Source organism: Hylobates moloch, unplaced genomic scaffold, assembly GCF_009828535.3.
Source record: "Hylobates moloch isolate HMO894 unplaced genomic scaffold, HMol_V3 SCAFFOLD_12, whole genome shotgun sequence".
NCBI classification, from domain to species: Eukaryota; Metazoa; Chordata; class Mammalia; order Primates; family Hylobatidae; genus Hylobates; species Hylobates moloch.
In genome coordinates this window covers 50,546,368-50,573,640 of record NW_026652287.1, presented here as the reverse complement: position 1 = coordinate 50,573,640, position 27,273 = coordinate 50,546,368, and the positions used below count along the sequence as shown (strand labels likewise).

Sequence of the window (27,273 nt, the reverse complement as noted above, 5' to 3'; positions counted from 1 at the left end):
TGCCACCACACCCAGCTAATTTTTGTATTTTCAGTAGAGATAGGGTTTTGCCATATTGATCAGGCTGGTTTCGAACTCCTGACCTCGGGTGATCCGCCCACCTCAGCCTCCCAAAGTGCTGAGATTACAGGCATAAGCCACCGTGCCCATCTTTTTTTTTTTTTTTTTTTTCTTGAGACAAGAGTCTCGCTCTGTCACCCAGGCTGGAGTGCAGTGGTGCGATCTCGGCTCACTGCAAGCTTCGCCTCCTGGGTTTTACACCATTCTCCTGCCTCAGCCTCCTGAGTAGCTGGGACTACAGGCGTGCACCACCTACATCCGATTAATTTTTAAAATATTTTTAGTAGAGACGGGGTTTCACCCTGTTAGCCAGGATGGTCCCCAACTCCTGACCTCATGATCCGCCCACCTCGGCCTCCCAAAGTGCTGGGATTACAGGCATGAGCCACCGCGCCCAGCTAATTTTTGTATTTTTAGTAGAGATGAGATTTCACTATGTTGGCCAAGCTAGTCTCGAACTCCTGACCTCAAGTGATTTGCCCACCTCATCCTCCCAAAGTGCTGGGATGACAGGTGTGAGCCACCGTGCCCAGCCTGTTGTCTTAAGAAATTCATCCATGGTGGCTATGCCCCAGGGGAGTAGGCCCCACCTTCCTCCCCACAGATGAGGGCTGTGGATTAGAACCCGGGCCAGGGCACCCCCAGGCCTGCTGCCATCAAACACCGCGAGACAGTGCAGACTTCCAGCAACGCTCCTTTTAATATCCGGATGTCCAGAGCCACAGCCTGTGTGTTGAGCCCCGGGCTGTTGGCTTCCAGCAGCAGCACCACGTGGTTTTTTGAAAGGAGAGCCCGGAGAGTGGCAGCCAGCAGGGGCCCAGCCCCTTGGGCCGCGTGCCTGGTCCCAGCTGCAGCGTCCCTCTGGCCAGCTACAAAGTGGAATGCTTCTCGAAGGGTACGGTCAGGAGGCGGGCGGCCGCCTCGTCCAAGAACCAGCACAGTTTCCCAGTGTGGGGCTGGACCAGGGCGGCGGGCAGCGGGTTTTCCTCCTGGTCCTCCAAAATGCGCTGCAGAAGAGGGCAGAAGAGTAAGGCCCCGCCCGCGGCCCAGGCGCCGCCCCTCGGCACTCTCCTGGCTCCCCAACCAAGGATAAATAAGACTCTTGTATCTTCAAAATGTGACAATGCCCAGCTCAGCTGTCCTAGTGCCAAACAGCAGGGACAAGAGTCCCTTCCTTTCTATCCACTTTAACTATTTTTATTTATTTATTTATTTATTTTGAGATGGAGTCTCACTCTGTCGCCCAGGCTGGAGTGCAGTGGTGCGATCTTGGCTCACTGCAACCTCCGCCTCTCGGTTTCTGGCGATTCTTCTGCCTCAGCCTCCCGAGTAGCTGGGATTACAGGCAAATGCCACCACGCTCGGCTAACTTTTTTCTTTTTTTTTTTTTTTTGAGACGAAGTCTCGATCTTGTCCCCCAGGCTGGAGTGTGATGGCGTGATGGTGCGATCTTGGCTCACTGCAACTTCCGCCTCCTGGCTTCAAGCAATTCTCCTGCCTCGGCCCCCCCCAAGTAGCTGGGATTACAGGCGCCTCCCACCACACCCGGCTAATTTTTTTGTTTTTAGTAGAGACAGTTTCATCATGTTGGCCAGGCTGGTCTAGAACTCCTGACCTCAGGTGATCCACCCACCTAGGCCTCCCAAATGTTGGGATTACAGGCGTGAGCCACCGTGCCCAGCCTAATTTTTTATATTTTTAGTAGACACGGGGTTTCACCATATTAGCCAGGCTGGTCTTGAACTCCCGCGTTGAGCCACCATGCTCGGTCCACTGTAACTATTTTTATTTTTTTTTTTGAGACAAGGTCTTGCGCTGTCATCCAGGCTGGAGTACAGTGACGGCATCAAGGCTCACTGCAGCCTCAATCTCTGAGGCTCAAGCAATCCTCTTGCCTCAGTCTGCTAAGTATCTGGGACCACAGGCACGTGGCACCCATGCCCAGCTAATTTTTTATTTTTTGTAGAGACAGGGTCTTGCTATGTTGCCCAGACTAGTCTCAAACTCCTAGACTCAAGCAATCCTCCTGCCTCAGCCTCCCAAAGTGCAGGCATGAGCCACTGTGCCTGGTCTGTAACTGTTTTAATACTGCAGTTGACACCCTTTTTCAGCAAAAGACCAGAGTCAATAGATTAAGCTCTGCAGACCATCCAGTCTCTGTTGCAACCATTCAGCTCTGCAGTTCTGGCCCCAGAGCAGCTGCAGACAATACATACATAAGCGGGTGTGGCTATGTTCCAATAAAACCTTTCTGGGCCGGGTGCAGTGGTTCATGCCTGTAATCCCAGCACTTTGGGAGGCTGAGGGGGGCGGATCACTTGAGGTTAGGAGTTTGAGACCAGCCTGGCCAACATGGTGAAACCCTGTCTTTACTAAAAATACAAAAATTAGCTGGGTGTGGTGGCAGGTGCCTGTAATCCCAGCTACTCGGGAGGCTGTGGCAGAAGAACCACTTGAACCTGGGAGGTAGAGATTGCAGTGAGCTGAGGTCACATCACTGCACTCCAGCCTTGGCGACAGACGGAGACTCTGTCTCAACAACAATACCAAAAAGCAAATAAATAAATAAAAATATATTTCCAGTTTCTTCTGTAGTTGTTGGTCTTTTCAACGAAGGCAACTAAAACCTTTTTAATTATTTAGTTTATTTTTAATGCTGTGATGAATTTGTATTTTCCTAAAATACTTTACATAACAGTACCTTCTATTTTATTCATAATACCACGTGATTTTTTTTTCTCTTGATTAGCCTTGTCAGGAGCTTGTCTATCTTTTAGATCTACTTACCATTAAAGTTTAAAATATATTAACCGACTCATTAATTTCTGATTTTAATTTCACTGAGTCCTGCCACTGACTTTTGTAGATATAGATTATTGTCCTTTTTCTAATTCTACAGGAAAGCACTTGATTTATTTCAATGGTTTGCTACTTAATAATTTTTTTCTTTTTTTTTTTTTTTTTTTTTGAGACAGAGTCTCACTCTGTATCCCAGGCCAAAGTGCAATGGTGCGATCTCGGCTCACTGCAAGCTCTGCCTCTCAGGTTCACGCCATTCTCCTGCCTCAGCCTCGTGAGTAGCTGGGATTACAGGTGCCCACCACCATGCCCGGCTAATTTTTTTGTATTTTTAGTAGAGAGAGAGTTTCACTGTGTTAGCCAGGATGGTCTCGATCTCCTGACCTCGTGATCTGCCCACCTCGGCCTTCCAAAGTGCTGGGATTACAGGCGTGAGCCACCGTGCCCAGCCAATAATTTTTTAAAAATGCATTTGAATGCTATTAGTTTACCTCTGAATGCAGCTTTGGTCTCATCTCATCAATTTCATTTCATGCCAGTTAATACCTAACTAGCCTTTAATTGCAATTTCCTGGTTTTTTTTTTTTTTCCTTTTTTTCTAATTGCAATTTCAAGTTACCTTTCAACCCAAGAATGACTGAGTTTTCTTCAGATCTGATGCTTCAGCACAATAACGTCTGGGGCCATTTTCTGTCCCTGGGACCCACATGCCTATGAACTTCCCGGGACTAGAACCCTCAGCTGTTACCTTCAGAACAGCTGCCTTGCCTTCTCCGGTTGCCACAAAGATGACAGTTCGTGCTGCATTCAGGACAGGTAGTGTGAGGGTCACACGCTGTGGCGGTGGCTTTGGGGAGTCACTGATGGGAGCCACAATCTTCTCCCGCTCCTTGGGGAGGAAGCCCAGGGATGGAGGCAGAAGGACAATGTCACTTCGGCTTCTTGGACACTTACACATACCGGACCTGGTCTAGCCACCGTTCCATCCCATCCTACTAACAATCCCATGGTGGGTAGTTTAAGGTCCTTGTTTTAAGGGGTTCAACTGAGACCTGGAAGGGTTGAGCCCAGCAGGCAGGTACGTTGGTGGAGGCTGACTTGAACCCCGGCTCTAGACACCCCACCCCGCAGGTGGCCCTCCCTCTGGAAGTCCCAGATATTAGAGACTGGGCTCAGGACTAGGGTGGAACCCCGCATCGGTGTGCTCACCTGTAGGAGGGGGTGGTCTGGGAAGAGTGAGCAGGTGTGACCATCGGGGCCCACTCCCAGGATCAGCAGGTCAAAAACCGGGATGGAGTCCCCTTGGAATGCCTGGGCGTGGGGAGAAGACAGCCTTGAGAGGTTGTAGGTGGCAGGGGCAGGGGAGACTCAGAGGACACAGAGACAGTTGTCAGATAAAAAAATACAAGTAGCTGTGCCTGGGTGCGGTGGCTCACAACTGAAATCCCAGCACTTTGGGAGGCCGAGGTGGGCGGATCACGAGGTCAGTTCAAGACCAGCCTGGCCAACATGATGAAACCCCGTCTCTACTAAAAATACAAAAATTAGCCAGGCATGGTGGCAGGCGCCTGTAGTCCTAGCTACTTGGGAGGCTGAGGCAGGATAATCACTTGAGCCCGGGAGGCAGAGGTTGCAGTGAGCTGAGATTGCATCACTGCACTCCAGCCTAGGTGACAGAGTGACAGAGTGAGACTCCATCTCAAAAAAAAAAAAAAAAGGCCCACAGTGGCTCACACCTGTAATCCCAGCACTTTGGAGGCCGAGGCAGATCACGAGGTCAGGAGATCGAGACCATCCTGGCTAACACGGTGAAATCCCGTCTCTACTAAAAAAATACAAAAAAATTAGCCAGGCGTGGTGGCAGGCGCCTGTAGTCCCAGCTATTCGGGAGGCTGAGGCAGGAGAATGGCGTGAACATGGGAGGCAGAGCTTGCAGTGAGCCATGATCACGCCACTGCACTCCAGCCTGGATGACAGAGCAAGACTCCGTCTTAAAAAAAAAAAGAAATACAAGTAGCTGTAACGCAGGAAACAGTGCTCAATGTACTCAACATAGCCTGTGATCAAAGCCATACCCATCATATTTCCCCAAGATGTGAGGACCCAGGCCTGTTACCTGGGCAACAGAGGCCAGGTGGCCTTCAGGCTCCCCAGGGCAGGGCTGTGGCCTTGAAGAGGGGATTCCTCAAAGGGATCTGCCAGTGATCCCTGGGGCAGTTCCTGCTGGTGACAATCAGACGGCCATTCTGTTGCCCAGAGTGTGGCCACTTCATGGATGTGACTCCCTTGTGGCTGCTCCTCGGGGCTCACCTGTCTCAGCTTCTTGGCGTAGTCCTCAGCCGCCTCCTCCACAGGCAGCTCGGGGTTAATGGTGATCACCTGGCTTTCTGGGATCGGCAATCTGGAGAGAAGATGCGTCTGCAGCCAACAGAGGGACAATGTCACCAACAGACCACCTGGATCCTCCAGGGAGGTTATGACAGTACTGTCATAACACTCATTTACAGATGGGGAGACTGAGGCATGGGGAGGCTGGTGCATTTGTGCAAGGTCCTTCAGTTGGTGAGTGACACTTTGGTTGGTGAGTCACCTCTGGAATGCTGGAAGCCAGGATCCTGAGCCCTGGGTGACGCCGCCTCTCAGGGCAGAGGAGGTTCAAGGGCAAGAGGGAGCCCTGCTGCTCTTGGGGGGCTGGACAGGAGGGTGGCCCCCTCCTGGGTGAATCGGGATCATGGTGGTTCCAGTGGGGGCCAGCATTCCAACAGGAGTCTTTCAATTCCGTTGTATTTGAGGGGTTTCCTGGCCATAGCCTGCACCTGTCTAGCCAGCCCATTGTCCTGTTTCAAAGCCTCCAGGGTCCCACGGCCCTTGGGATAAAACTCAGCCCCTCACCGCCCTCCATGGAGAAGGGTGACCTTCTCCATCCCCACCCTCCCTCCTAAGGCTGCCTGGGAAACTCATATACATCCCTCAGGCCACCTCCTCTGAGCAGCCACCCCCGCCTGCACCTGCCCCACTACAGGGAGTGGGGGCCAGCCTTGCCCAGGCCCAGCACTTGCGGCCAGCGCACAGTAGATGCCCTGGCCTGTCAATGGTGGAGTAGTTGGCAGCAGATTTAACTCAAAAGCACTTGGATCAAGGAGAAAGCTGCAGCCCTATCCCACTGAGATGCGCCCCAGGGGCCCTGATCTGCCCTGAGATGGCGTCCATGTCTCAGTGCCTCGTGTTTGTGCAGAGTCTAGCTCAGTGAGCTGAGGCAATGCTAAGGTGAGCCACGAAGTAAACGCAGGGGCTGACTGCCCGGAATGTTGACCTGAGGAGTATGAGCTCCACACTGAGGGCACTGGGGAGCCAAGGAGGGTGTGTGAGCTGGGGAGGGACACAATCGTATCCATAGTTGGAAAGACCACTCTGCTTTGTCCAAAGTCCCTGGTGTTAGTCTATGCAGGCTGCTATCACAAAATACCATAAACTTGAGGCTTATAAACACCAGAAAATGGCCAGGCATGGTGGCTCACGGCTGTAATCCCAGCACTTTGGGAGGCTGAGATGGGACAATCGGTTGAGCCCAGGAGTTTGAGACCAGCCTGGACAACATAGTGAGACTTCATATTTACCTAAAATAAAAAATTAGCGGCCTGGCACGGTGGCTCATGCCTGTAATCCCAGCACTTTGGGAGGCCAAGGCGGGCAGATCACCTGAGGTCAGGAGTTTGAGACCAGCCTGACCAACATGGAGAAAGCCCATCTCTACTAAAAATATAAAATTAGCTGGGCGTGGTGGTGAATGCCTCTAATCCCAGCTCCTTGGGAGGCTGAGGCAGGAGAATCACTTGAACCTGGGAGGCGGAGGTTGTGGTGAGCCGAGATCGCGCCATTGCACTCCAGCCTGGGCAACAAGGGCCAAACTCCGACTCAAAAAAAAAAAAAAAAAAAAAAACCTGAGGTCAGGAGTTTGAGACCAGCCTGACCAACATGGAGAAAGCAAAAAAAAAAAAAAAAAAAAAAATTAGCTGGGCCTGGTGGTGCACACCTGTAGTACCAGGTACTGAGGAGGCTGAGGCAGGAGGATTGATAGAGCCCGGGAGTTGAAGGCTGCAGTAAGCCATGATCGTGCCTCTGCACTCCAGTCCGGGCAACACAGCAAGGTCCTATCTCAAAAAAAGAAAGAAAAGGAAAGGAAAGGAAAGGAAAAGAACGTATAGGAAGGGAAGAAGGAAGGGAGGGAGGGAGGGAGGGAAGGAAGGAAGGAAGGAAGGAAGGAAGGAAGGAAGGAAGGAAGGAGGAAGGAAGGAAGGAAGGAAGGAAGGAAGGAAGGAAGGAAGGAAGGAAGGAAGGAAGGAAATAGGGTCTTTGCAGATGTAATTAGTTAAGAACAAGTCATAGTGGGTTAGTGTGGGCCCTAAATCCAATGACTGGCGTCCTTATATAAGATGAGAAGACACACAGAATCCGAGAAGGCCATGTGCAGACAGAGACAGGAATTGGAATGGTGTGACCCCAAGCCAAGGAACGCCCAGAGCCCCCAGAAGATGGAGGAGAAAATGAAGGATCCTCCCAAAGAGCTTTCAGATGGGGCGTGACTCCACCAACACCTTGATTTCAGACTTCTGGCCTCCAAAACGGTGAGAGAATAAATTCCTGTGGCTTTAAGCCACTCAGTTTGTGGTCATTTCTTATGTAGCCCTAGGGAACCAATACGATTCCCCTCACAGAGAACAGGCAGAAGGAGCAAGTCCTGGCTTCAGGTTTGTTCCCATCACACAGCCTTGGCCTTAGCTGAGCCCTCTTGCCGTAGCTTGACCATGGCCAGCTCCTGCAAATGCTCCAGCTCTCGGCTCAAATGGCACCTTCTCAGGACCCCCCACCCCATAGCCCTTGACAAATGCTCACTCCCTATTCCCTAGCACTCTGCAGCATTTCACAATTATTTATTTTGAGATAGAGTCTCAAATGTCACCCAGGCTGGAGTGCAGTGGCATGATCTCAGCTCACTGCAACCTCCGCCTCCTGCATTCAAGCGATTCTCGTGCCTCAGCCTCCCCTGTAGCTGGGATTACAGGCGCGCGCCACCATACCCAGCTAATTTTTGTATTTTTAGTAGAGACGGGGTCTCGCCATGTTGGCCAGGCTGGTCTCCAACACCTGACCTCAGGTGATCCGCCATCCTTGGCCTCCCAAAGTGCTGGGATTACAGGTATGAGCCACCACACCCGGCCAAAAACCTGCTGTTTTTTTTTTTTCTTTAAGACAGTCTCGCTCTGTTGCCCAGGCTGGAGTGTAATGGCCTGATCTCGGCTCACTGATCATTCCTCACTCCTGCCTCAGCCTCCCGAGTAGCTGGGATTACAGGCATGCACCACCACGCCTGGCTAATTTTTGTATTTTTAGTAGAGACAGGTTTCACCATGTTGGTCAGGGTGGTCTCAAACTCCTGACCTCATGATCCACCCACCTCAGCATCCCAAAGTGCCGGGATTACAAGCGTGAGCCTCCGCACACAGCCAATTTTTGTATTTTTTTTAGTAGAGACAGGGTTTTGCCACGTTGGCCAGGCTGGTCTCGAAATCCTGACCTCAGGTGATCTACTCACCTCGGCCTCCCAAAGTGCTGGGATTACAGGCGTGAGCCACCGCGCCCGGCCAAAACTTTTAATGATGCTCTTGGAAAACACACACAGGAAGGCGGAAGTTAAATGTGTACCCAACTACGAAGTCAGATGAGGAAGTGTCACACCCTGGCTGCCCCTCTGGTCACTAGATGCCTTGGGCAGGTAAGCTCGCCTCTTCTGGCCTCAGTTTCTCCATCTGTGAAATGAGTGTAACGTCTCATAGGTTGTGGTACGGATTCATGAATTGATGCATATAAAGCGTTCAGTAAGCCTTTTCTCTTAATAAAAAACCCACAAAACCATCATCAGCTCAAGATTCTATGCAAAGAGAAGACACACCCAGCATGGGGTGTCCCTTGACGCTGCCAGGCTCAGGTGACTTGAGGTTCCTGGCCTTTGAGCCCGCCCCTCCCACTCTTCCCTCGGCCAGGCCAAGGCTCCTCCAAGCCTCAGTTTCCCTGTCTGTAAAAAGAGCGCGTTCCTCTGATTCTATAGAATCTTGAGGCTCAAAGCCAAAGATAAACAGCCTGGAAGCAGAACCATCAGAGCGGCAAAGCTGCCCAGGGATCCCCGAGAACTCGCTGGGGTTAGAGAACAGGACCCTGAGACTCAGGCTCTACACCTGATTCCTCGTGCCCCCGTCCGCTAAGGGGCTGAGTTACGGGCATCGTTTGACATGGGCCACTAGGATTCCCTTCCAGGCCCTTGCCCGTGCCGTTCCCTCTGCCTGGCCACCAGATGAAGCATGAAGACGGACTGCAAGTAGACCATTTCTAGCCCTGCCCAGATAAAGGCAGATGGCGCAGTGAGGTCCTGCGCGACCCACTGTAGGCGGGGTTCAGGCGGCGGGCGAGCCCTGCGGGCAAGACCCCCAGCGGCCCCCGTAGTCGAGGTGAAGGCAGTGGGCGTGGCCATCTCGGCATGACCCCCAGTTGCCCTCGTAGCCAAGTGCAACCGGCGGGCGCGGCCCTCTTGGCATGACCCCCAGCGGCCCACGTAGCCGAGGTGTAGGCAGTGGGCACGGCCCTCTTGGCATGATACCCAGTGGCCCCCGTAGCCGAGGTGCAGGCAGTGGGCGCGGCCCTCTCGGCGTGACTCCCAGCGGCCCCCGTAGCCAAGGTGCAGACAGTGGGCGCGGCCCTCTCGGCATGGCCCCCGGCGGCCTCCGTAGCCGGGGTGTAGGCGGTGGCTGTGGCCCTCTCGGCGTGACCCCCGGCGGCCCCCGTAGCTCTCACCCGGTAGAGGCCGTACGTGCTCTCGGCGTGATCGAAGGGCACGAGGCGCTCGTCGCAGAAGCCCAGCGTCCAGCGCGCTAAGCTGGCTGGCCCGGCAGGGGCGACGGCGGCGGGCAGCTCGCGGGCTAGCATCGAGACAAGGCTCCCGCCCGACAGGCCAAGCGCGAAACGGGCGCGGGCCCCCGCCAGGCAGCATGCTGCGCGCTGGGCCACCAGCTGCGCTAGCGACGCACCCAGCTCCTGGGGGCTCGAGAACACCGAGATGAGGCCCGGGGCCGGCGCGGCCATGGCGAGGGCGGCTGCGGGGAGGAGGAAGCGCTCCCTACGGCCGCTAGTACGCCTGCGCAAGGGCCGGCCCTGCCGCTGGGTTTCGAGTACTTTGGGCGATTGTCTTTGGCACATGCGCAGTGAGGCAATTGAAGCACCGCAAAGGTCGGGCTGTCTGTCCGGCCCTACCCATTGAATCTTTGCCTGCTGTGCCTGAGTCGAAGTGAGCTCGGGAAGCCAGTGCCCGAATGCTCAACCTTGCGGTATCAGGGAATACCGGAGAGGGGAGCTCAAGAAGAGGACGTCCTATCGAGGCGGCAGGAATTTTCTGAAGGAGGGCGTATTTTGGCGAGTTTTAAAATTCCTGCACCGCCGGGCGCGGTGGCTCACGCCTGTAATCCCAACACTTTGGGAGGCCGAGGCGGGCGGATCACAAGGTCAAGAGATCGAGACCATCCTGGCTAAGACGGTGAAACCCCATCTCTACTAAAAACACAAAAAATTAGCCAGGCGTGGTGGCGGGCGCCTGTAGTCCCAACTACTCGGGAGGCTGAGGCAGGAGAATCGCTTGAACCCGGGTGGCGGAGGTTGCAGTGAGCCAAGATCGTGCCACTGCACTCCAGCTTGGGCGACAGAGCGAGACTCCATCTCAGAAAAAAGTAGGGGATGAAAATATGCTTGTTGAATTTTTTTTTTTTTTTTTTTTTACTTTTTCCGGAGGGACGGGCTCTTGCTATATGGTCTAGGCTGGTCTTGAACCCCTGGGCTCAAGCGATCTTCCCGCCTCGGCCTCCCAAAGTGGTAGCATTCAGGTGAAAGCCACTGCGCCTGGCCATGCTTGTTGAATTTTTTTAAGCTAACGCTCCTAGTGTGCTGTTGTGTCCCTCTGAGTGCCCAGAAAGGCCTCCAATCGAGTTGTTGCCTGGACAGAGGGCTGGAAGGGGAAGAAAGCCTGGTGGGCCTGGGGAGGCTGGGCCACTTCTGAGAGTGGGACATTTCAGTGATGTGTGTAAGCGCAGTTCAACTAACACAGGTAGTGGATTTTAAAATCAGTAGCAAATTAAGAAAACAATTCCATTTACCATAGCATCATAAAGAATAGAGTAGGCATAAATTTAATAAAAGAAGTACAAGACTGTACTTCTTGAGAGCTGTAACTGGGCTTGGTGGCTCACAGCTGTAATCCCAGCACGTTGGGAAGCCAAGGCTGGACCTGGTGGCAGCTGCCTATGGTCCCAGCTACTTGGGAGGCTGTGGTGGGGGGATCACTTGAGCCCAGGAGGCTAAGGCTGCAGTGAGCTGTGTTCCTGCCACTCCACTCCAGCCTGGGTAATAGAGTGAGACCCTGTCTCGAAACAAGCAAAAGAACTAAAACTTTGCTGAAAAAAAAAAAGATGATCTAAATAAGTGGTAAGACATTCTACGTTCATGGATTGGAAAGTATAATATTGTTAAGATGGCAGTACTCCACAAATTGGTCTACAGATGCAATGTAATCCCTTTCAAATTTACAATGTCTCTGTTGAAATTGACAAATTGATCCTAAAATTCATCATAAATTGCAAATGGCCCCCAAATAGCCAAAACAATCTTGAATAAAATAGGACTCATACTTTCTCATTTCAAACTTAATAAAAAGGTACAGTAATCAAAATTGTGGTATTGGCATAAGGATAGACATACAAATAAATGATTGGAACTGATGCAGAAATAAACCTATGCATATATGGTCAACTCATCTTTGGCAACGGTGCCAGGACTATTCAGAAAGGAGGGCTGGGCGTGGTGGCTCACGCCTGCAATTCCAGCACTTTGGGAGGCCAAGGCGGGTGGATCACCTGAGGTCGGGAGTTCAAGACCAGCCTGACCAACATGGAGAAACCCTGTCTCTACTAAAAATACAAAACCTTAGCTGGGCGTGGTGGCACATGCCTGTAATCTCAGCTACTCGGGAGGTGGAGGCAGGAGAATGGCTTGAACCCCGGAGGCGGAGGTTGTGGTGAGCTGAGATCACACCATTGCACTCTAGCGTGGGCAACGAGCAAAACTCTGTCTCAAAAAAAAAAGGAATAGGCCAGGCGTGGTGCCTCACGCCTGTAATCCCAACACTTTGGCAGGCCGAGGTAGGCGGATCACCTGAGGTCAGGAGTTCGAGACCAGCCTCTCAAATGAAGTAGAAACTCCATCTCTACTAATACAAAAATTAGCCAGGCGTAGTAGCTCATGCCTGTAATCCCAGCTACTCGGGAGTCTGAGGCAGGAGAATGGCTTGAACCCGGGAGGCAGAGGTTGCAGTGAGCCAAGATTGCACCACGGCACTCCAGCCTGGGCGACAGAACAGGACTCCCTCTTAAACAAATAAATAAATAGGCCGGGTGCGGTGGCTCACACCTGTAATGCCAGCACTTTGAGAGGCCGAGGCCGGTGGATCACAAGGTCAGGAGATCATGACCATCCTGGCTAACGGTGAAACCCCGTCTCTGGTAAAAATACAAATTAGCCAGGTGTGGTGGCAGGCGCCTGTGGTCCCAGCTACCTGGGAGGCTGAGGCAGGAGAATGGCGTGAACCTGGGAGAAGGAGCTTGCAGTGAGCCGTGGTCGTGCCACTGCACTCCAGCCTGGGCAACAGAGCTAGACTCCGTCTCAAAACAAGAAAGAAAGAAAACCCAAAAAGTCTATTAATTAATAAGAAAAACTAACAGAGTTCAAGCCCAAGAGTCATTGGGATTATCTTCTGGCCAACTTGGAGGGAACTTCCTAGACACTGTTGCAGCTAGAGGCTTTGGAACAAGAAAGTTCACTGGGCCACTGTCTCACCTGGAGCCCCTGGCAATGAGTCCATTCCCCTTCTTGTGCCTCAGTTTCTGCATCTGTACAGTGGGGACCATGGTGACACTTCCTGAGGTGGTTGCGAGGTTGGAGAGAGATTAGTCAGAATTCACTTGCCCAGCTGGCCCAGCTGGGTGCTGTGGCTCACGCCTGTAATTCCAACACTTTGAGAGGCCAAGGTGGGTGGATCACCTGAGGTCAGGAGTTCGAGACCAGCCTGGCCAACATGGTGAAACCCTGTCTCTACTAAAAATACAAAAATGAGCTGGGTGTGGTGGCACGTGCCTGCAATCCCAGCTACTCAGGAGCTGAGGCAGGAGAATTGCTTGAACCCGGGAGGCGGAGGCTGCAGTGAGTCAGATTGTGCCACTGCACTCCAGCGTGGGTGACAGAGCAAGACTCCATCTCAAAACAAAACAAAAAAAAACAAAAAAATTCACTTGCTCATCTGCACACAAGGGTTACCCCCTCAGTGCCCTCTCCCAGCAAATGCTGTGTCACCTCCTGTCCCCTGAGGTAGAGACAACAAACAGGATGCCAACATTATGATACGGGGGAGGACAGCAGAGGTGAGAGTCAGTTGAGAGTACAGTAGTCCCCGCTTATTCAAAGTTTCTCTTTCTGAGGTTTCCACAGTTCAAACATATTAAATGGAAAATTCCAGAAATAAGCAATTCATAAGTTTTAAATTGCGTGCTGTTCTGAGGAGCATGATGAAATCTCAGACTGCCTTGCTCCATCCCTCTCTGTCCCGCCCAGTGTCATGAATCACCCCTTTGTCCAGCAGATCCATGCTGGAGACACCACTCCCCCCATGCCCACTCATTTGTCACTTAGTAGCCTCCTGGTTATGAGATCGAAAAACCAGTATAAACTGGGCACGGTGACTCACACCTGTAATCCCAGCACTTTGGGAGGCCGAGGCAGGAGGATGGCTTGAGCCCAGGAGTTCAAGACCAGCCTGGGCAATACAGTGGGACCTCATCTCTGCAAACAAATCAAAAAATTAGCTGGGCGTGATGGTGCACATCTGTAGTCTCAGCCACGCAGGAGGCTGATGGGGGATTGCTTGAGTGTGGGAGGTCGAGGCTGCACTGAGCTATGATCATGCCACTGTACTCAGGCCTGGGCAACAGAATAAGACCTTGTCTTAAAAATAAATAAATTAGGCCGGGTGCGGTGGTTCACGCCTGTAATCCCAGCACTTTGGGAGGCCGAGGAGGGCGGATCACGAGGTCAGGAGATCGAGACCATCCTGGCTAACACGGTGAAACCCCGTCTCTACTAAAAATACAAAAAAATTAGCCGGGCGTGGTGGCGGGCGCCTGTAGTCCCAGCTACTCGGGAGGCTGAGGCAGGAGAATGGGGTGAACCCGGGAGGGAGGCAGAGCTTGCAGTGAGCTGAGATCGTGCCACTGCACTCCAGCCTGGGAGACAGCAGGACTCCGTCTCAAAAATAAATAAATAATTAAATTAAATTAAAATTAGAGAGGGAGGAAAGGATGAAGGAAAGGAAGGGAGGGAGGGAGGAAGGGAAAGAAAAAGAAAGAAGGAAAGAAAGGAAGAAAGAAAAGAAACGAAACATATTTAGGGCTCAGTATTATGGTCAGTTTCAGGCATCCATTTGGGGTCTTGGAACATATCCCCCAGGGATTGGGAGGAATACTGTATAGACTCCTGAGCTGGGAGTCCTGGGTTCAAATCCCAGCTCAGACGGCCACCCCAGCAAGCCTAGCGACTTTCACCCAGAGCTCTCACACCAGCCGGCCTGTACATGGAAGAGGACACTCCCAGGGCAGCCACAGGTGCCAGGACACACTGTGATCTGAGCCATCCTGCAACACCTGCAGGAACCCACAGGCAGATTGGATCCTCCCCTGCAACCACAGAGGCCAACGCGGGCCTGTGAGGCCCAGAGGCTGCAAGGAGGTGCTTCCCCCTCGGCAGGCCAGCGAGAGGGCCAACCCGAGTGCCCCTGCCCCAAAGTCCTTTCGGTCTTGCAAATGGGGCCGCATAGTACAGGGTCCCGCCTTTTTCTTTTCTTTTCTTTTTGAGACAAAGTCTCGCTCTGTCACCCAGGATGGGGTGCAGTGGCACCATCTTGGCTCACTGCAACCTCCACCTCCTGGGCTCAAGCAATTCTCCTGCCTCTCAGCCTCCAGGGTAACTGGGATTACAGGTGCGCACCACCACGCCTGGCTACTTTTTGTATTTTCTTTCTTTCTTTCTTTTTCTTCTTTCTTTTTCTTCTTTCCTTCCTTCCCTCCTTCCTTCCTCCCTCCCTCCCTTTCTCCTACACCACCATGCCTGGCTACTTTTTGTATTTCCTCCCTCCCTCCCTCTCTCTCCCTCTTTCCCTCCCTCCCTCCATTTTGAACCAGAGTCTCGCTCTGCCACCCAGGCTGGAGTGCACTGTAACCTCTGCCTCCTAGGTTCCAGCAATTCTCCTGCCTCAGCCTCCCGAGTAGCTGGAATTACAGGCATGAGCCACCACGCCCAGCTAATTATTTTGTTTGTATTTTTAGTAGAGAGCGTTTCACCATGTTGGCCAGGCTGGTCTTGAACTCTTGGGCTCAAGTGATTCACCCACCTCAGCCTCCCAAAGTGCTGGGATTGCAGGCATGAGCCACTATGCCCAGCTGGCCGAGTCCTGTCTTCTGAAACTCAGCAAGGGTTCTGTGCCACGTAGGGACACTCAATGAATGGGCTCCCAGCAGGCACCAGACGGTCTTCAGGTTTATTTCTTAAATCAATTAGGAAATAAAACCACAGTGCCCAGGAAAGTTCACATGAGATGCCACGGTGTCTCTCGCCATGGCCCCACCACTCCAGGGACCAGGGCGTGCTGCTGGAGGGAGGACAGACGGACAGGTGGCCTGGGTGGCCAGCCCCAGAAAGGCTGGCATGGATGTCCGAGATGAGCCACCAGCGAAGCCAATAGGGATGTCTGGGCCGTCCTGGTGAGATTGTCTGGGACATCGCCAGCAACACAGTGTCAGAGCCATCAGTGGGGACATCGGAGGGGCCACCACCAGGTGGGGGATATTCAACAGGCTAGAACCCCTGAGGCTTGAGAGGCCAAACCCCGGCAGGAGACCTCCCCTGACCCCTCTGCTGCCTCTCCTGTGGGACCCTCCAGTAGCCACACCAGATGAGGACACCCAAGAGGCTCCCAGGACAGGAAGCACCCGGCTGGGCAGCCACGCAGTGCAGGGTTCAGGGCCCTCCAGCAGGAGCTCCATGGAGATGGCTAAATGGGGACATCAAGGCAGGGGCCGACAGTGGCGACATCCAAGTGGTCACAGTCAATTCCGGAAGCTTTCAGGGCATCGAGAGGGGAAGGTGGGGCTGGGGAAATGTGACAGGAACAGGGAAGTGCAAAAGGCAATTGGCCTAGCCTGGGAGATGTTTCCAGTTGGCCTGGGCCCCCCCACCCCCGGCTCCTCCATTCAGCAGGGAAGACGGAGGGCCTGCTTGGAAGTCACATGGAGCTGCAGCATCTGGAACCCAACAGCCGTAGGAGGATCTGGGCTCCGTAAGGCACAGCCGAGAAGGAGGTGGGGAGGCCCCAGTCCGAGTCCAGGGCCCACGGGAGATGATTCATGCAGTCCCCGAGAGCAGCTGGGCCCTGCACAAGATGCGGCTCCCAGGACACTCGTGTTCCACTCTCGGCAGGAGAGGACAGGAAAAAAGGAAAGGCCGGGCTGGTGGCTCATGCCTGTAATCCCAGCACTCCGGGAGGCCGAGGCCAGGGGATCACCTGAGGTCAGGAGTTCAAGACCAGCCTGACCAACATGGCGAAACCCCGTCTCTACTAAAAATATAAAAATTAGCTGGACGTGGTGGCAGGTGCCTGTAATCCCAGCTACTCAGGAGGTTGAGGTGAGAGGATCACTTGAACCCCAGGAGGCAGAGGTTGCAGTGAGCCGAGATCCCACCACTGCACTCTAGCCTGGGCAGCAGGGTGAGACTCTGTCTCAGAAAAAAGAAAAAGAAGGAAGAGTTAAGGCCAGACAGGCACAGAGAGGGAAGGAGACAGAGGCTGAAAAGCAGGGAGAGGAGGCAGACACAGGGGCACCAAGGCAGCAGAGAGGCACGGGTTCCTCTGTGGTTCCAGTTTCTCAGTCCAGGATGGGCCCTGCCAGGTACAGCTCGGCCAGGTGGGTGTGTAGTAGGCGGCCACCCCTGGGCAGGGCTGTCTGGCTCAAGCCAGCCTCTCCCACCAGGCCCAGAGTTTCTGGCCAGTAGAGGAACAGCTTCAGAGGGAGAAGGCGCCCGAGCAGATGCGAGTGTAGACTGCCTCGTTTAAGGGCAGGTAGTGGCCCTGCTTCAGGTCCAGGAAGAAGAGCCGGTCCGAGGTCTGGCGTGGGTCAAAGCCCTCTCGCTGCAGCCTCGTCTTCTGGATCTTGAAGGTGCCTATAGTGGGGATGGGGGGCAGATAAGGGCTGAGCAGGTGGCTTCTGGGAGGCCTCAACTCAACGTCCTCTCCTGCACCTCTGGGCCTTCCCACAGGCTGTCCCCTGGGCAGGAATGTTCTTCCCATTTTGCCTGCCTGATTCCCCCTTGTCTGTCAGATCCTGGCTTCATGCCCCCTCCTCCAGGGAGGCCTCCCTGACCACTCCTCACCAGAGCAAGAAAATGTGTACCCTGCCTGGTCATGTGTCCATTCCCCACACGACAGGCAGGGCTGTGTCTGTTATGCAGTGGATAAGAGATTAGCAACTTACATCCTGTGGGCCAAATTTGGCCCTCCACCTGTTTTTCTAAATAAAGTTTTATTGGGGCCAGGCACAATAACAGCTCATGCCTATAATCTCAGTACTTTGGGAGGCCAAGGCAGGAGGGTAGCTTGAGCCCAGGAGTTTGAGACCAGCCTGGGCAACATAGTGAGACTCTGTCTCTACAAAAACAATTTTTTTTTTTTTTGAGACATAGTCTTGCTCTGTCACCCAGGCTGGAGTGCAATGGTGCGATCTCGGCTCACTGCAATCTCCACATCCTGGGTTCAAGTGATTCTCCTGCCTCAGCCTCCCAAGTAGCTGGGATTATAGGCGTGCACCACCACACCTGGCTAATTTTTGTAATTTTAGTAGAGACAGGGTTTCACTATGTTGGCCAGGCTGGTCTTGAACTCCTGACCTCAAGTGATCTGCCCGCCTTGGCCTCTCAAAGTGCTGGGATTACAGGCGTGAGCCACCGCACCTGGCCAACAATTTTTTTTTTTTTTTTTTTTAATTAGCTGGGTGTCATGGCACGTGCGTGTAGTTCCAGCTACTTGGGAGGCTGAGGTGGGAGAATCACTTGAGCCCAGGAGGAGAAGGCTGCAGTAAACTATGATTGCATTATTGCATTCCAGCCTGGACAACAGCAAGATCTTGTCTCAAAAAATAAATAAAAATTTAGAAATAAAGTTTTATTGGCACACAGCCATGCCCATTCATTTGCACATTGTCTATGGCTGCTTTTGCACAAGAATAGCAGCGTTGAATAGCAATCGAGGCTGTATGACCTGCAAAGCCGAAAATGTTAACTATCTGGTCCTTTAAGAAAAAGTTTGCCTGAGCCCAGGACTGCGAGACCAGCCTGGGCAACACAGTGAGACCCTGATATAATTTGGCTGTGTCCCCACCCAAATCTCATCTTGAATTGTAGCTCCCATAATTCCCACGTGTTGTGGGAGGGACCCGGTGGGAGGTAGCTGAATCATGGGGGTGGGTCTTTCCCATGCTGTTCTCGTGATAGTGAAGGGGTCTCACGAGATTTGATGGTTTTATTTGGTGGTTTTTAAAGAGGAGTTCCCCTGCACACACTCTCTTGCCCTCCACCATGTAAAAGTCTCCTTTGCTTTTCCTTTGTCTTCTGCCATGATTGTGAGGCCACCCCAGCCATGTGGAACTGTGAGTCCATTAAACCTCTTTCCTTTATAAATTACCCAGTCTCGGTTATGTCTTTATTAGCAGCATGAGAACGGACTAATACAGACCCCATCTCTATAAAAAATCAAAAAAATGGCCGGGCGCGGTGGCTCACGCTTGTAATCCCAGCACTGTGGGAGGCCAAGGCGGGCGGATCACGAGGTCAGGAGATCGAGACCACAGTGAAACCCCGTCTCTACTAAAAATACAAAAAAAAATTAGCCAGGCGTGGTGGCGGGCGCCTGTAGTCCCAGCTACTCGGAGAGGCTGAGGCAGGAGAATGGCATGAACTCGGGAGGCGGAGCTTGCAGTGAGCCGAGATTGCGTCACTGCACTCCAGCCTGGGCGACAGAGCAAGACTCCGTCTCAAAAAAAAAAAAAAAAATCAAAAAAATTAGTCAGGCATGATGGTGCCTGCCTGTTCCTAGCTACTCCAGAGACTGAGGTGGGAGGATCATTTGAACCCAGGAGGCCGAGGCTGCAGTGAGCTATGATAGTGCCAACGCATGCCAGCCTGGGCAACAGAGTAAGACCCTGTCTCAAACAAACAAAAAAAAAGAAAGAAAAAGAAAAGATACACCGAGGCCAGGTGCAGTGGCTCATGTGTGTAATCCCAGCACTTTGGGAGGCCGAGGCAGGTGGATCACTTGAGGTCAGGAGTTCAAGACCAGCCTGGCCAATATGGTGAAACTCCATCTCTACTGGAAATACAAAATATTAGCTGGGCATGGTGGTGCACACCTGCAATCCCAGCTATTCAGGAGGCTGAGGCAGGAGAATCGCTTGAACTCAGGAGGTAGAGGTTGCAGTGAGCTAAGATCGCGCCACTGCACTCCAGCCTGGGCGACAGAGCAAGACTCCATCTCAAAAAAAAAAAAAAAAAAATACACTGACTATTTCAGAATGCTTAGTGGCAGTGGAAGTGAGGAATGGAAATAAATAACTACTAAAATAAAACAGCAGAAGGGACTCACGTGAGCCACAGTGCTAGCTGGCTGTGAACCCTTGTGTCAGTCTCAGGACAGTGTCCTGGACTAGGATGAATAAATAAATGGTTTGGATACGGTTTGTTTGTCCACACCAAAAATCATGTGGAAATTATTATTATTATTATTTTGAGACATTGTCTCACTCTGTCACCCAGGCTAGAGTGCAGTAGCCTGATCTCGGCTCACTGCAACCTCTGCCTCCCAGGTTCAAGCAATTCTCCTGCCTCAGCCTCCTGAGTAGCTGGGACTACAAGCGCATGCCACCATGACTGGCTGACTTTTTTTTTGTATTTTTAGTAGAGACACAGTTTCACCATGTTGGCCAGGCTGGTCTTGAACTCCTGACCTCAGGTGATCCACCTGCCTCGGCCTCCCAAAGTGCTGGGATTACAGGCGTGAGCCACCGCACCCGGCCAGGTATTTTTTTTTTTTGAGACAGAGTCTCGCTCTATCGCCCAGGCTGGAGTGCAGTGGCATGATCTCGGCTCACTGCAAACTCCGCCTCCCAAGTTCATGCCATTCTCCTGCCTTAGCCTCCCAAGTAGCTGGGAATATAGGCACTCGCCACTGTGCCCGGCTAATTTTTTGTATTTTTAGTAGAGACGAGGTTTCACTGTGTTAGCCAGGATGGTCTCAATCTCCTGACCTCGTGATCTGCCCGCTTCGGCCTCCCAAAGTGCTGGGATTACAGGCGTGAGCCACCGTGCCCAGCCCCGGCCAGGTATTCTTTTAGAGCAACACGAAATGGACCAAGACATGAATCAACAGACACACTGATGGATGAAGAGAGAGGTTGGAGTGGGGGAGACTCGCACCTGTGGTGTCCACCTGGGGCAGGAGGCGCAGGAAAATGGGCCGGGCATAGGGTGCCAGCACCTTCTGCAGCTCCTGGTATATCGCGTTGGGGTCCAGCAGGCTGTGGGGGTCTGCGACGGCCGCCATCCCTGCCTTACCCTCCACTCCTGGAGGCAGAGGCTCAGCTGAGGACACCCCGCCTCTCATCCGCCCCACCAGCAGAACCAGATACACTGTCAAGCAGTAGCCCCTGGTCTGTAATCTCCAGTCTCTCCCAACCTGGGATGACATTTATGGAAGCAGCCACACATTTTATGGAGCTCCTGCTTGGCTCGTTGAAGCCGTAAGACAGGTGGGCTTTCACGATCCCATTTTCTGGGTGACAAAACTGAGGCTCCACATCACTCAGGTGAACTGGCTCCAGATCCAGTGCTTCCTCCTGGGCTGCCATGAGCAGTTGTCCAGGTTGTGCACTGCCCAAAGGCACCTGTACTTCTAAGCCCCTTTTGGCTGAGCTCCCTCAGGACCATGCCTCAGGACCACCCCCTGCAACCCCAGCTTGCCTGGAACAGCCACCCCATAGACGGCCACGTCTGTCTGGCCCAGCAGGCGGCTCAGCACGCCCTCCACCTCAGTGGTGGAGACATTCTCCCCTCGCCAGCGGAAGGTATCCCCGCTACGGTCCCGGAAGTACATGTAGCCCAGCTCGTCCATCACTAGCACGTCACCTGGCAGAGGGGAGAGGAGCAGATGGGTGGCGGATCCCCATCCGCACAGTCGGTCACCGGGGCCTAGCAGGCTGCGCACCTGAGAGATAGGCACTGTCGCCCTTGCTGAAGACACTGTGGGCGATCTTCTTGCTGGTGGCGCTCTCGCTGACATAGCCATCGAAGCGGCGCAGCGGGTCCTGTTGGTTGATCTGACCCACAAGGAGGCCAGGCTCCCCTAGGGAGGAGGCCATGTTCAGGCTGTGATAGGCAGGCAGGGCGTGGGGACCCCAGCTCCAGCAGGGGGGACCACGCGGGGGCCCTGCTCACCGGCCTGGCAGGGGATGCAGAGGCCCTGGGCATCCCGCAGCAGCTCCATTGTGTCCTCATTGACCTTCACCAGCCGGATGGGGTACACGTGGGGCAGGATGCGGCTGTTGAAACCACAGGAGCCGACCTGGGATGGGGTGAACTGAGTTGGAAGGAGCCAGGGATATTCGGTGTCCTTCTCACTAACACTTTGCCTGCCTTGCCCCGGGGCTTGGACCTAGCACCTCCAGTGTCACTCTAAGCTCTGTGACCTTGGCTGATCTGCAAAAGCAGAGTAGTGTCACCTCCAACTCAGGGCCCCTCCTCCCACCTTCCCAGCCTGCATTCAGTCAAGAAAAGACCTCTGGCTGGCGCCCACTTCCTGGTCCACAAAACCCTCCATGCTAGCAGGAATTAGATGCCTCTGTGTGGACCCTACGGCTACGTCAGACACTGCAGAGCTTCACTTGCTGCCCGCCGCCCTGCTTGGCATGGTTCTATGAACAGAAATGCTTCTCCAACATGTTTGAGCCACTACACCCTGTCTGGTGTGTTTCTTTCTGCCTTTCCCCCTTCCTCCCTTCCTCCCTTCCTTCCTTCCTTCCTTTTTTTATAGAGTCTCACTCTGTCGCCTAGGCTGGAATGCAGTGGTGCAATCTTCGCTCACTCTAACCTCCGCCTCCCAGGTTCAAGTGGTTCTCATGCCTCAGCCTCCTGAGTCTGGGATTACAGGCACATGCCACTGAGCCCAAACAATTTTTTTTTTTTTTTTGCATTTTTAGTAGAGACGGGGTTTTGCCATGTTGGCCAGACTGGTCTCGAACTCGTGACCTCAAGTGATCCACCCACCTCAGCCTCCCAAAGTGCTGGGATTACAGGCGTGAGCCACCATGCCTGGCCTGATGTGTTTCCTATGCAAGAATCTGAGCTACAGTGAGCAAAAGTGCCCTGGGGGCTGGCCATCCAACACCAAGCACACTGAGGAAGGAGCATTGTTCTTGGCATTGGGGACCCAGCCTCCATGGCACTTGCTGGTTTTTTTTTTTTTTTTTTTTCCTTTTTAGAGACACAGAGTCTCACTCAGTTGCCCAGGCTGGAGTCCAGTGGTGTAATCATAGCTCACTGCAGCCTCGACCTCGTGAGCTCACGTGATCCTCCCGCCTCAGCCTCCTTAGTAGCAGTGACTACAGGCACCCACCACCATGCCTGGCTAATTTTTTATTTTTTGTAGAGAAGGGGGTCTCACTACATTGCCTATGCTGGTCTCAAACTCCTGAGCTCAAGTGATCCTCCTGCCTCAGCCTCCCAAAGTGTTAGGATTACAGGTGTGAGCCACTGTGCCCAGCCGACATTTGCTTAATGATCATTATTATGGTCTGTTCTTGGCCGTGGATGGGAGGGGCTTGGGAAAGGAGAGGGAGATTCATGCAAGCGGAGAATGGAGATGATTAAGAGAGTAAGTAGTTGCTAATTATGAAGGTATCTGTTTGCTGCTACTTGGGAGGCTGAGGCAGGAGAATTGCTTGAGCTCAGGAACTGAAAGCTACAGTGAGCTATGATCACGTGGCTGCACTCCAGCCTGGGCGACAGAGCGAGATTCTGTCTCAAACAAACAACAACAACAACAAAATTAACAGCACGGTACCCAGAGCTCTATTCTCCTTGCTAATCTGCATACGCAGAAACTGAGGCTCAGAAAGGCTGAGGCACTTGCCAGGGCGTACAGCCATACCTATCCTCCAACTCTCCTGACCCAAGGACCACAGTCACATGACTATCTGTGCAGGCTGGAGGATTGTCCCTCTGGTGGTGCACCGGCAGTCCCAGGAACTCCCCTTACGCCCCGCCCGACGTGCACCTTGGCGGAGCCTTCTGCGCCAGTCCAGGCTGTTTTATGGATCCCAGGGGCCCCAGGAAGAGGAGACAGTGGCCTTCCCTGAACTCCGAGACCTGCCCAGGGGCCCTGCCGGTGCGCACCTTGCCGTCCATGTTTGCAATGCTGCAGTTGCACTCGGTGGCGCCGTAGAACTCCCCGATCTGGCGCACGCCGAAGCGCTGCGTGAACTCCTCCCAGATGGCGGGACGCAGCCCGTTCCCCACCGCCAGGCGCACGCGGTGTCGCCTCTCAGCCTCGCGCACTGGCTGCTTCAGCAGGTAGCGGCAGATCTCCCCGATGTACTGAACCACCTGGGGGGCGGGGTGAGGAAGTGGGTGATGCAGACGGTGGGGAGCCCGGATCAGAGGAGAGACCCCGAGACCGCCCCACCCAGGGAGCTAATCCTATGAGCCGAACAGCCTAAGGATGATGATGGCTGCAGAATCGTCCACACTCCATTAGGGACCACATTGACTCCTAGGACTCGTTCAGTCTCTTGCAAAGAGTCTAGGATGCAGCTTTTTTTGTTGTTTTTTAGTTGGGGTCTCCCTGTGCCGCCCAGGCTGGAGTGCAGTGGCATGATCACGGCTCACTGTAGCCTCTAACTCCTGGGTTCAAGTGATCCTCCAGCCTTAGCCTCCCGAGTAGCTGGGACTACAGATTTTTTTGTAGAGATGGGGGATATCGCTCTGTTGCCCAGACTGGTCTTGGACTCCTGGCCTCAAGCAATCCTCCTGCCTCAGCTTCCCAAAGTGTGAGATTCCAGGTGTGAGCCACTTGTGCCTGACCGGATGCAACTTCTATCCAAGCAGATGCAATGTCTTTCCCCCTCCCCCTGCTCGCACCCCTTCATGGTCCCTCGATTCTGCCAGGCAGCTTCCTGGAGATACCACATCCCTGTCTGAGCCTCAGCAGGCACACAGGGCAGGACTAGCAGGAGAGTTGGCACCCCGCAGGGCAACCCTCGGGCTGGAGCCTACACTGTCACCCAGAGCCCCCTGGCTGAGCCTGGGCTGGCCAGAGCGTCACCGCTGGGCAGACCACTCCCAGGTGCACGCACTAGGCTGCGCTGCATCTAGACTGAGCCCCATGGGCCCACGGAGCCACCTGCTCATGGGCTCCCCCTGCAGGACATCTTCCCTCCCTGCCACACATTCTCAAGCCCCTCAAGAGCTTCCTGGGGTCATCCGCCAGGTGCCCCACGGTGCCTTTGAGTTCTCATCTCCAGGTGGGCTTCGGAATGACTGCCCCCCCCCAATTTACAGATGGAGAAATCGAGGCGCACAGATGGTAAGGAACTGGAACGAGATCACAGAGCTGGGAAGTGGCAGAATTTGATTTGAACCCAGGCATCCTGGCCCCAGAGTCGGAATAAAACAGTTGCATGCCAGGGATTACCCACTAGATGGATCAAAACAGCTGCAAATGTGCTCGGGGCTTCCCGCTCACGCACAGGATGAAACCCACATTACTTCCTGTGGCCAACTGGATCTGGCCCTGCCGCCCCTGCTGCCTCCTCTCCCTCCATCTCCTCTGAACACTCTGCCTCCTCAGGGACTTTGCACACGCTAGCCTTTTGCCTGAAGCAGTCTTCCCCCAGATGCATTTGCCTGAACTCTTCGGTCTCAGCTCAAACGTCACTGAGAGGCATCCCCTGTGCCCCCAGCTGTGCCCCCAGCTGCGCCCCTGAGAAGGTACTGACTAAATAGCTGATGACTAAACCAATATGATCAGCAGACACCACCGCCACGCTCTGAGCTGAGCTTGGAGATGAAGGCACTGAGGCCCAGAGAGGAAATGCAGTGCACCCGAGATCACTGGCTGCTGACCAACAGCAGGTCCCTAAGGAGGAGGGTCCTCTCCCTCCATTCTCAGACTTGGGCCACTGCCTTAGGTGTGGTACAGTCCACACCATCTCTAGGAGAGAACCTGGCCAATCAGCCCAGCCCCTCCTCAGCCAATATGACTGGTTTAAGAATGGGCACGGCCAGGCAGGATGGCTCATGCCTGTAATCCCAGCACTTTGGGAGGCCGAGGCGGGTGGATCACGAGGTCAGGAGATCGAGACCATCCTGGCTAACATGGTGAAACCCCGTCTCTACTAAAAAATACAAAAAATTAGCCGGCGTGGTGACATGCACCTGTAATCCCAGCTACTCGGGAGGCTGAGGCAGGAGAATGGTGTGAACCCGGGAGGCAGAGCTTGCAGTGAGCCGAGATCGTGCCACTGCACTCCAGCCTAGGTGACAGAGCAAGACTCCATCTCAAAAAACAAACAAACAAACAAAAAAAAACGAATGGGCACACGGCTGGGCGCAGTGGCTCATGCCTGTAATCCCAGCACTTTGGGAGGCTGAGGTGGGCAGATCACTTCAGGTCAGAAGTTCGAGACCAGCCTGGCCAATGTAGTAACACCTCATCTCTACAAAAATACAAGAAAATTTAGCCAGGCATGGTGGCATGTCCCTGTAATCCCAGCTACTCAGGAGGCTGAGGCAGGAGAATCTCTTGAACCTGAGAGGCAGAGGTTGCAGTAAGCCAAGATCACTCTATTGTACTCCAGCCTGGGGACAAGAGTGAGACTCTGCCTCAGAAAAAAAAAAAAAAAAAAGCAAGGATTTTTACAGACAAGCTAGCAGGGAGGCTGTATCTGATCTAAATAGACCGTGAAAAACCGGTGAGGATCAGGTGTGCCATCCAATTAGGGTGCAAATCTCTGGCAGCCCCCAACCCAATCTCTTATTATGCAGGTGAGTAGCTACTCCACGTTGCCTATTTTTTTTTATTTGAAAAAAAAGAGTCCTCGGTAGAACTTCCCTTCTAACAAAAAGCAGCCCAAGAAATCACTTATTTTCTAACAAAGAAAAGCCTGGAAGATAGGGCTGCAAACACAGATAAGGAAGCTGGAGGCTTGCACGGGGATATGCCAGCAGCTGCACCAATAAAAAGGGCTACCTGGGGCCGGGCACAGTGGCTCACGCCTGTAATCTCAGCACTTTCGGAGGCCAAGGCAGGTGGATCACCTGAGGTCAGGAGTTCGAGACCAGCCTGGCCAACATGGTGAAACCCCATCTCTACTAAAAATACAAAATTAGCCAGGCGTGGTGGCACACACCTGTAATCCCAGCTATTCAGGAGCCTGAAGCAGGAGAATCACTTGAACCCAGGAGGTGGAGGTTGCAGTGAGCTGAGATTGCACCACTGCACTCTGGCCTGGGCAACAGAGTGAGACTCCGTCTCAAAAAAGAAAAAGGCCCGACGCAGTGGCTCACTCCTGTAATCCCAGCACTTTGGGAGGCCGAGGTGGGCGGATCATGAGGTCAGGAGATCGAGACCATCCTGGCTAACACGGTGAAACCCCGTCTCTACTAAAAAAAATACAAAAAAACAATTAGCCGGGCGTGGTGGCAGGCGCCTGTAGTGCCAGCTACTCAGCAGGCTGAGGCAGGAGAATGGCGGGAACCCAGGAAGTGGAGCTTGCAGTGAGCCAAGATCACACCACTGCACTCCAGCCTGGGAGACAGAGTGAGACTCCGTCTCAAAAAAAAAAAAAAAAAAAAAAGAAAGAAAGAAAGAAACAGCTACCTGGGGCTGGGCATGTTCACCCTGGGGGCTCCACTATCCCTTTTTTGTTAGCACGTGTACAGTAAGAAAGAAAGAAGCAACAAAAGCCGGGTGCTGTGGCTCATGGCTGTAATCCCAGCAGTTTGGGAGGCTGGGGCAGGCAGATCACCTGAGGTCAGGAGTTTGAGACCAGCCTGGCCAACACGATGAAACCCCGTCTCTACTAAAAATACAAAAAATTAGCTAGGCTTGGTGGTAGACCCCTGTAATCCCAGCTACTTGGGAGGCTGAGGCAGGGGAATCACTTGAACCCAGGA

The 27,273-nt window shown here is 53.4% G+C and overlaps 2 protein-coding genes across 8 annotated transcripts in view; both read right to left on the bottom strand.

The window, feature by feature from the left end:
• Positions 1–619: 619 nt before the first annotated feature.
• On the bottom strand, positions 620–10,056 carry PGLS (6-phosphogluconolactonase). The gene is made up of 5 exons (XM_032170100.2): positions 9,706–10,056; positions 5,170–5,277; positions 4,069–4,170; positions 3,608–3,748; positions 620–1,067 (listed from the first exon to the last, which is right to left on the bottom strand). Exons 1-5 carry the CDS (start codon positions 9,991–9,993, stop codon positions 930–932), a joined length of 777 nt encoding a protein of 258 aa, XP_032025991.2. The 5' UTR covers positions 9,994–10,056; the 3' UTR covers positions 620–929.
• Positions 10,057–15,524: 5,468 nt separating this feature from the next.
• SLC27A1 (solute carrier family 27 member 1) overlaps positions 15,525–27,273 on the bottom strand; it is a 36,373-nt gene continuing 24,624 nt past the window's right edge. For 6 of the 7 annotated variants that reach the window (XM_032170092.2, XM_032170093.2, XM_032170096.2 and 3 more), the window contains 6 exons: positions 23,494–23,703; positions 21,538–21,664; positions 21,308–21,445; positions 21,064–21,228; positions 20,521–20,667; positions 15,525–17,217 (listed from right to left, as the gene is read on the bottom strand). In XM_032170092.2, coding sequence (XP_032025983.1) covers positions 17,060–17,217; positions 20,521–20,667; positions 21,064–21,228; positions 21,308–21,445; positions 21,538–21,664; positions 23,494–23,703 — 945 coding nt within the window. In that variant the 3' untranslated portion in view covers positions 15,525–17,059. The remainder of the gene's footprint in view (positions 17,218–20,520; positions 20,668–21,063; positions 21,229–21,307; positions 21,446–21,537; positions 21,665–23,493; positions 23,704–27,273) is intronic. The other variant, XM_032170099.2, reaches the window with a different exon arrangement.

Bases quoted from the DNA above. Each gene is read 5' to 3' on its own strand.
- PGLS (XM_032170100.2), bottom strand. From the start codon at position 9,993: ATGGCCGCGCCGGCCCCGGGCCTCATCTCGGTGTTCTCGAGCCCCCAG. The intron at 5,278-9,705 runs GTGAGAGCTACG...TGTTGGCTGCAG, and splicing joins GCACGTACGGCCTCTACCGG to ACGCATCTTCTCTCCAGATT. The intron at 4,171-5,169 runs GTGAGCCCCGAG...CCCCACGCCCAG, and splicing joins ACGCCAAGAAGCTGAGACAG to GCATTCCAAGGGGACTCCAT.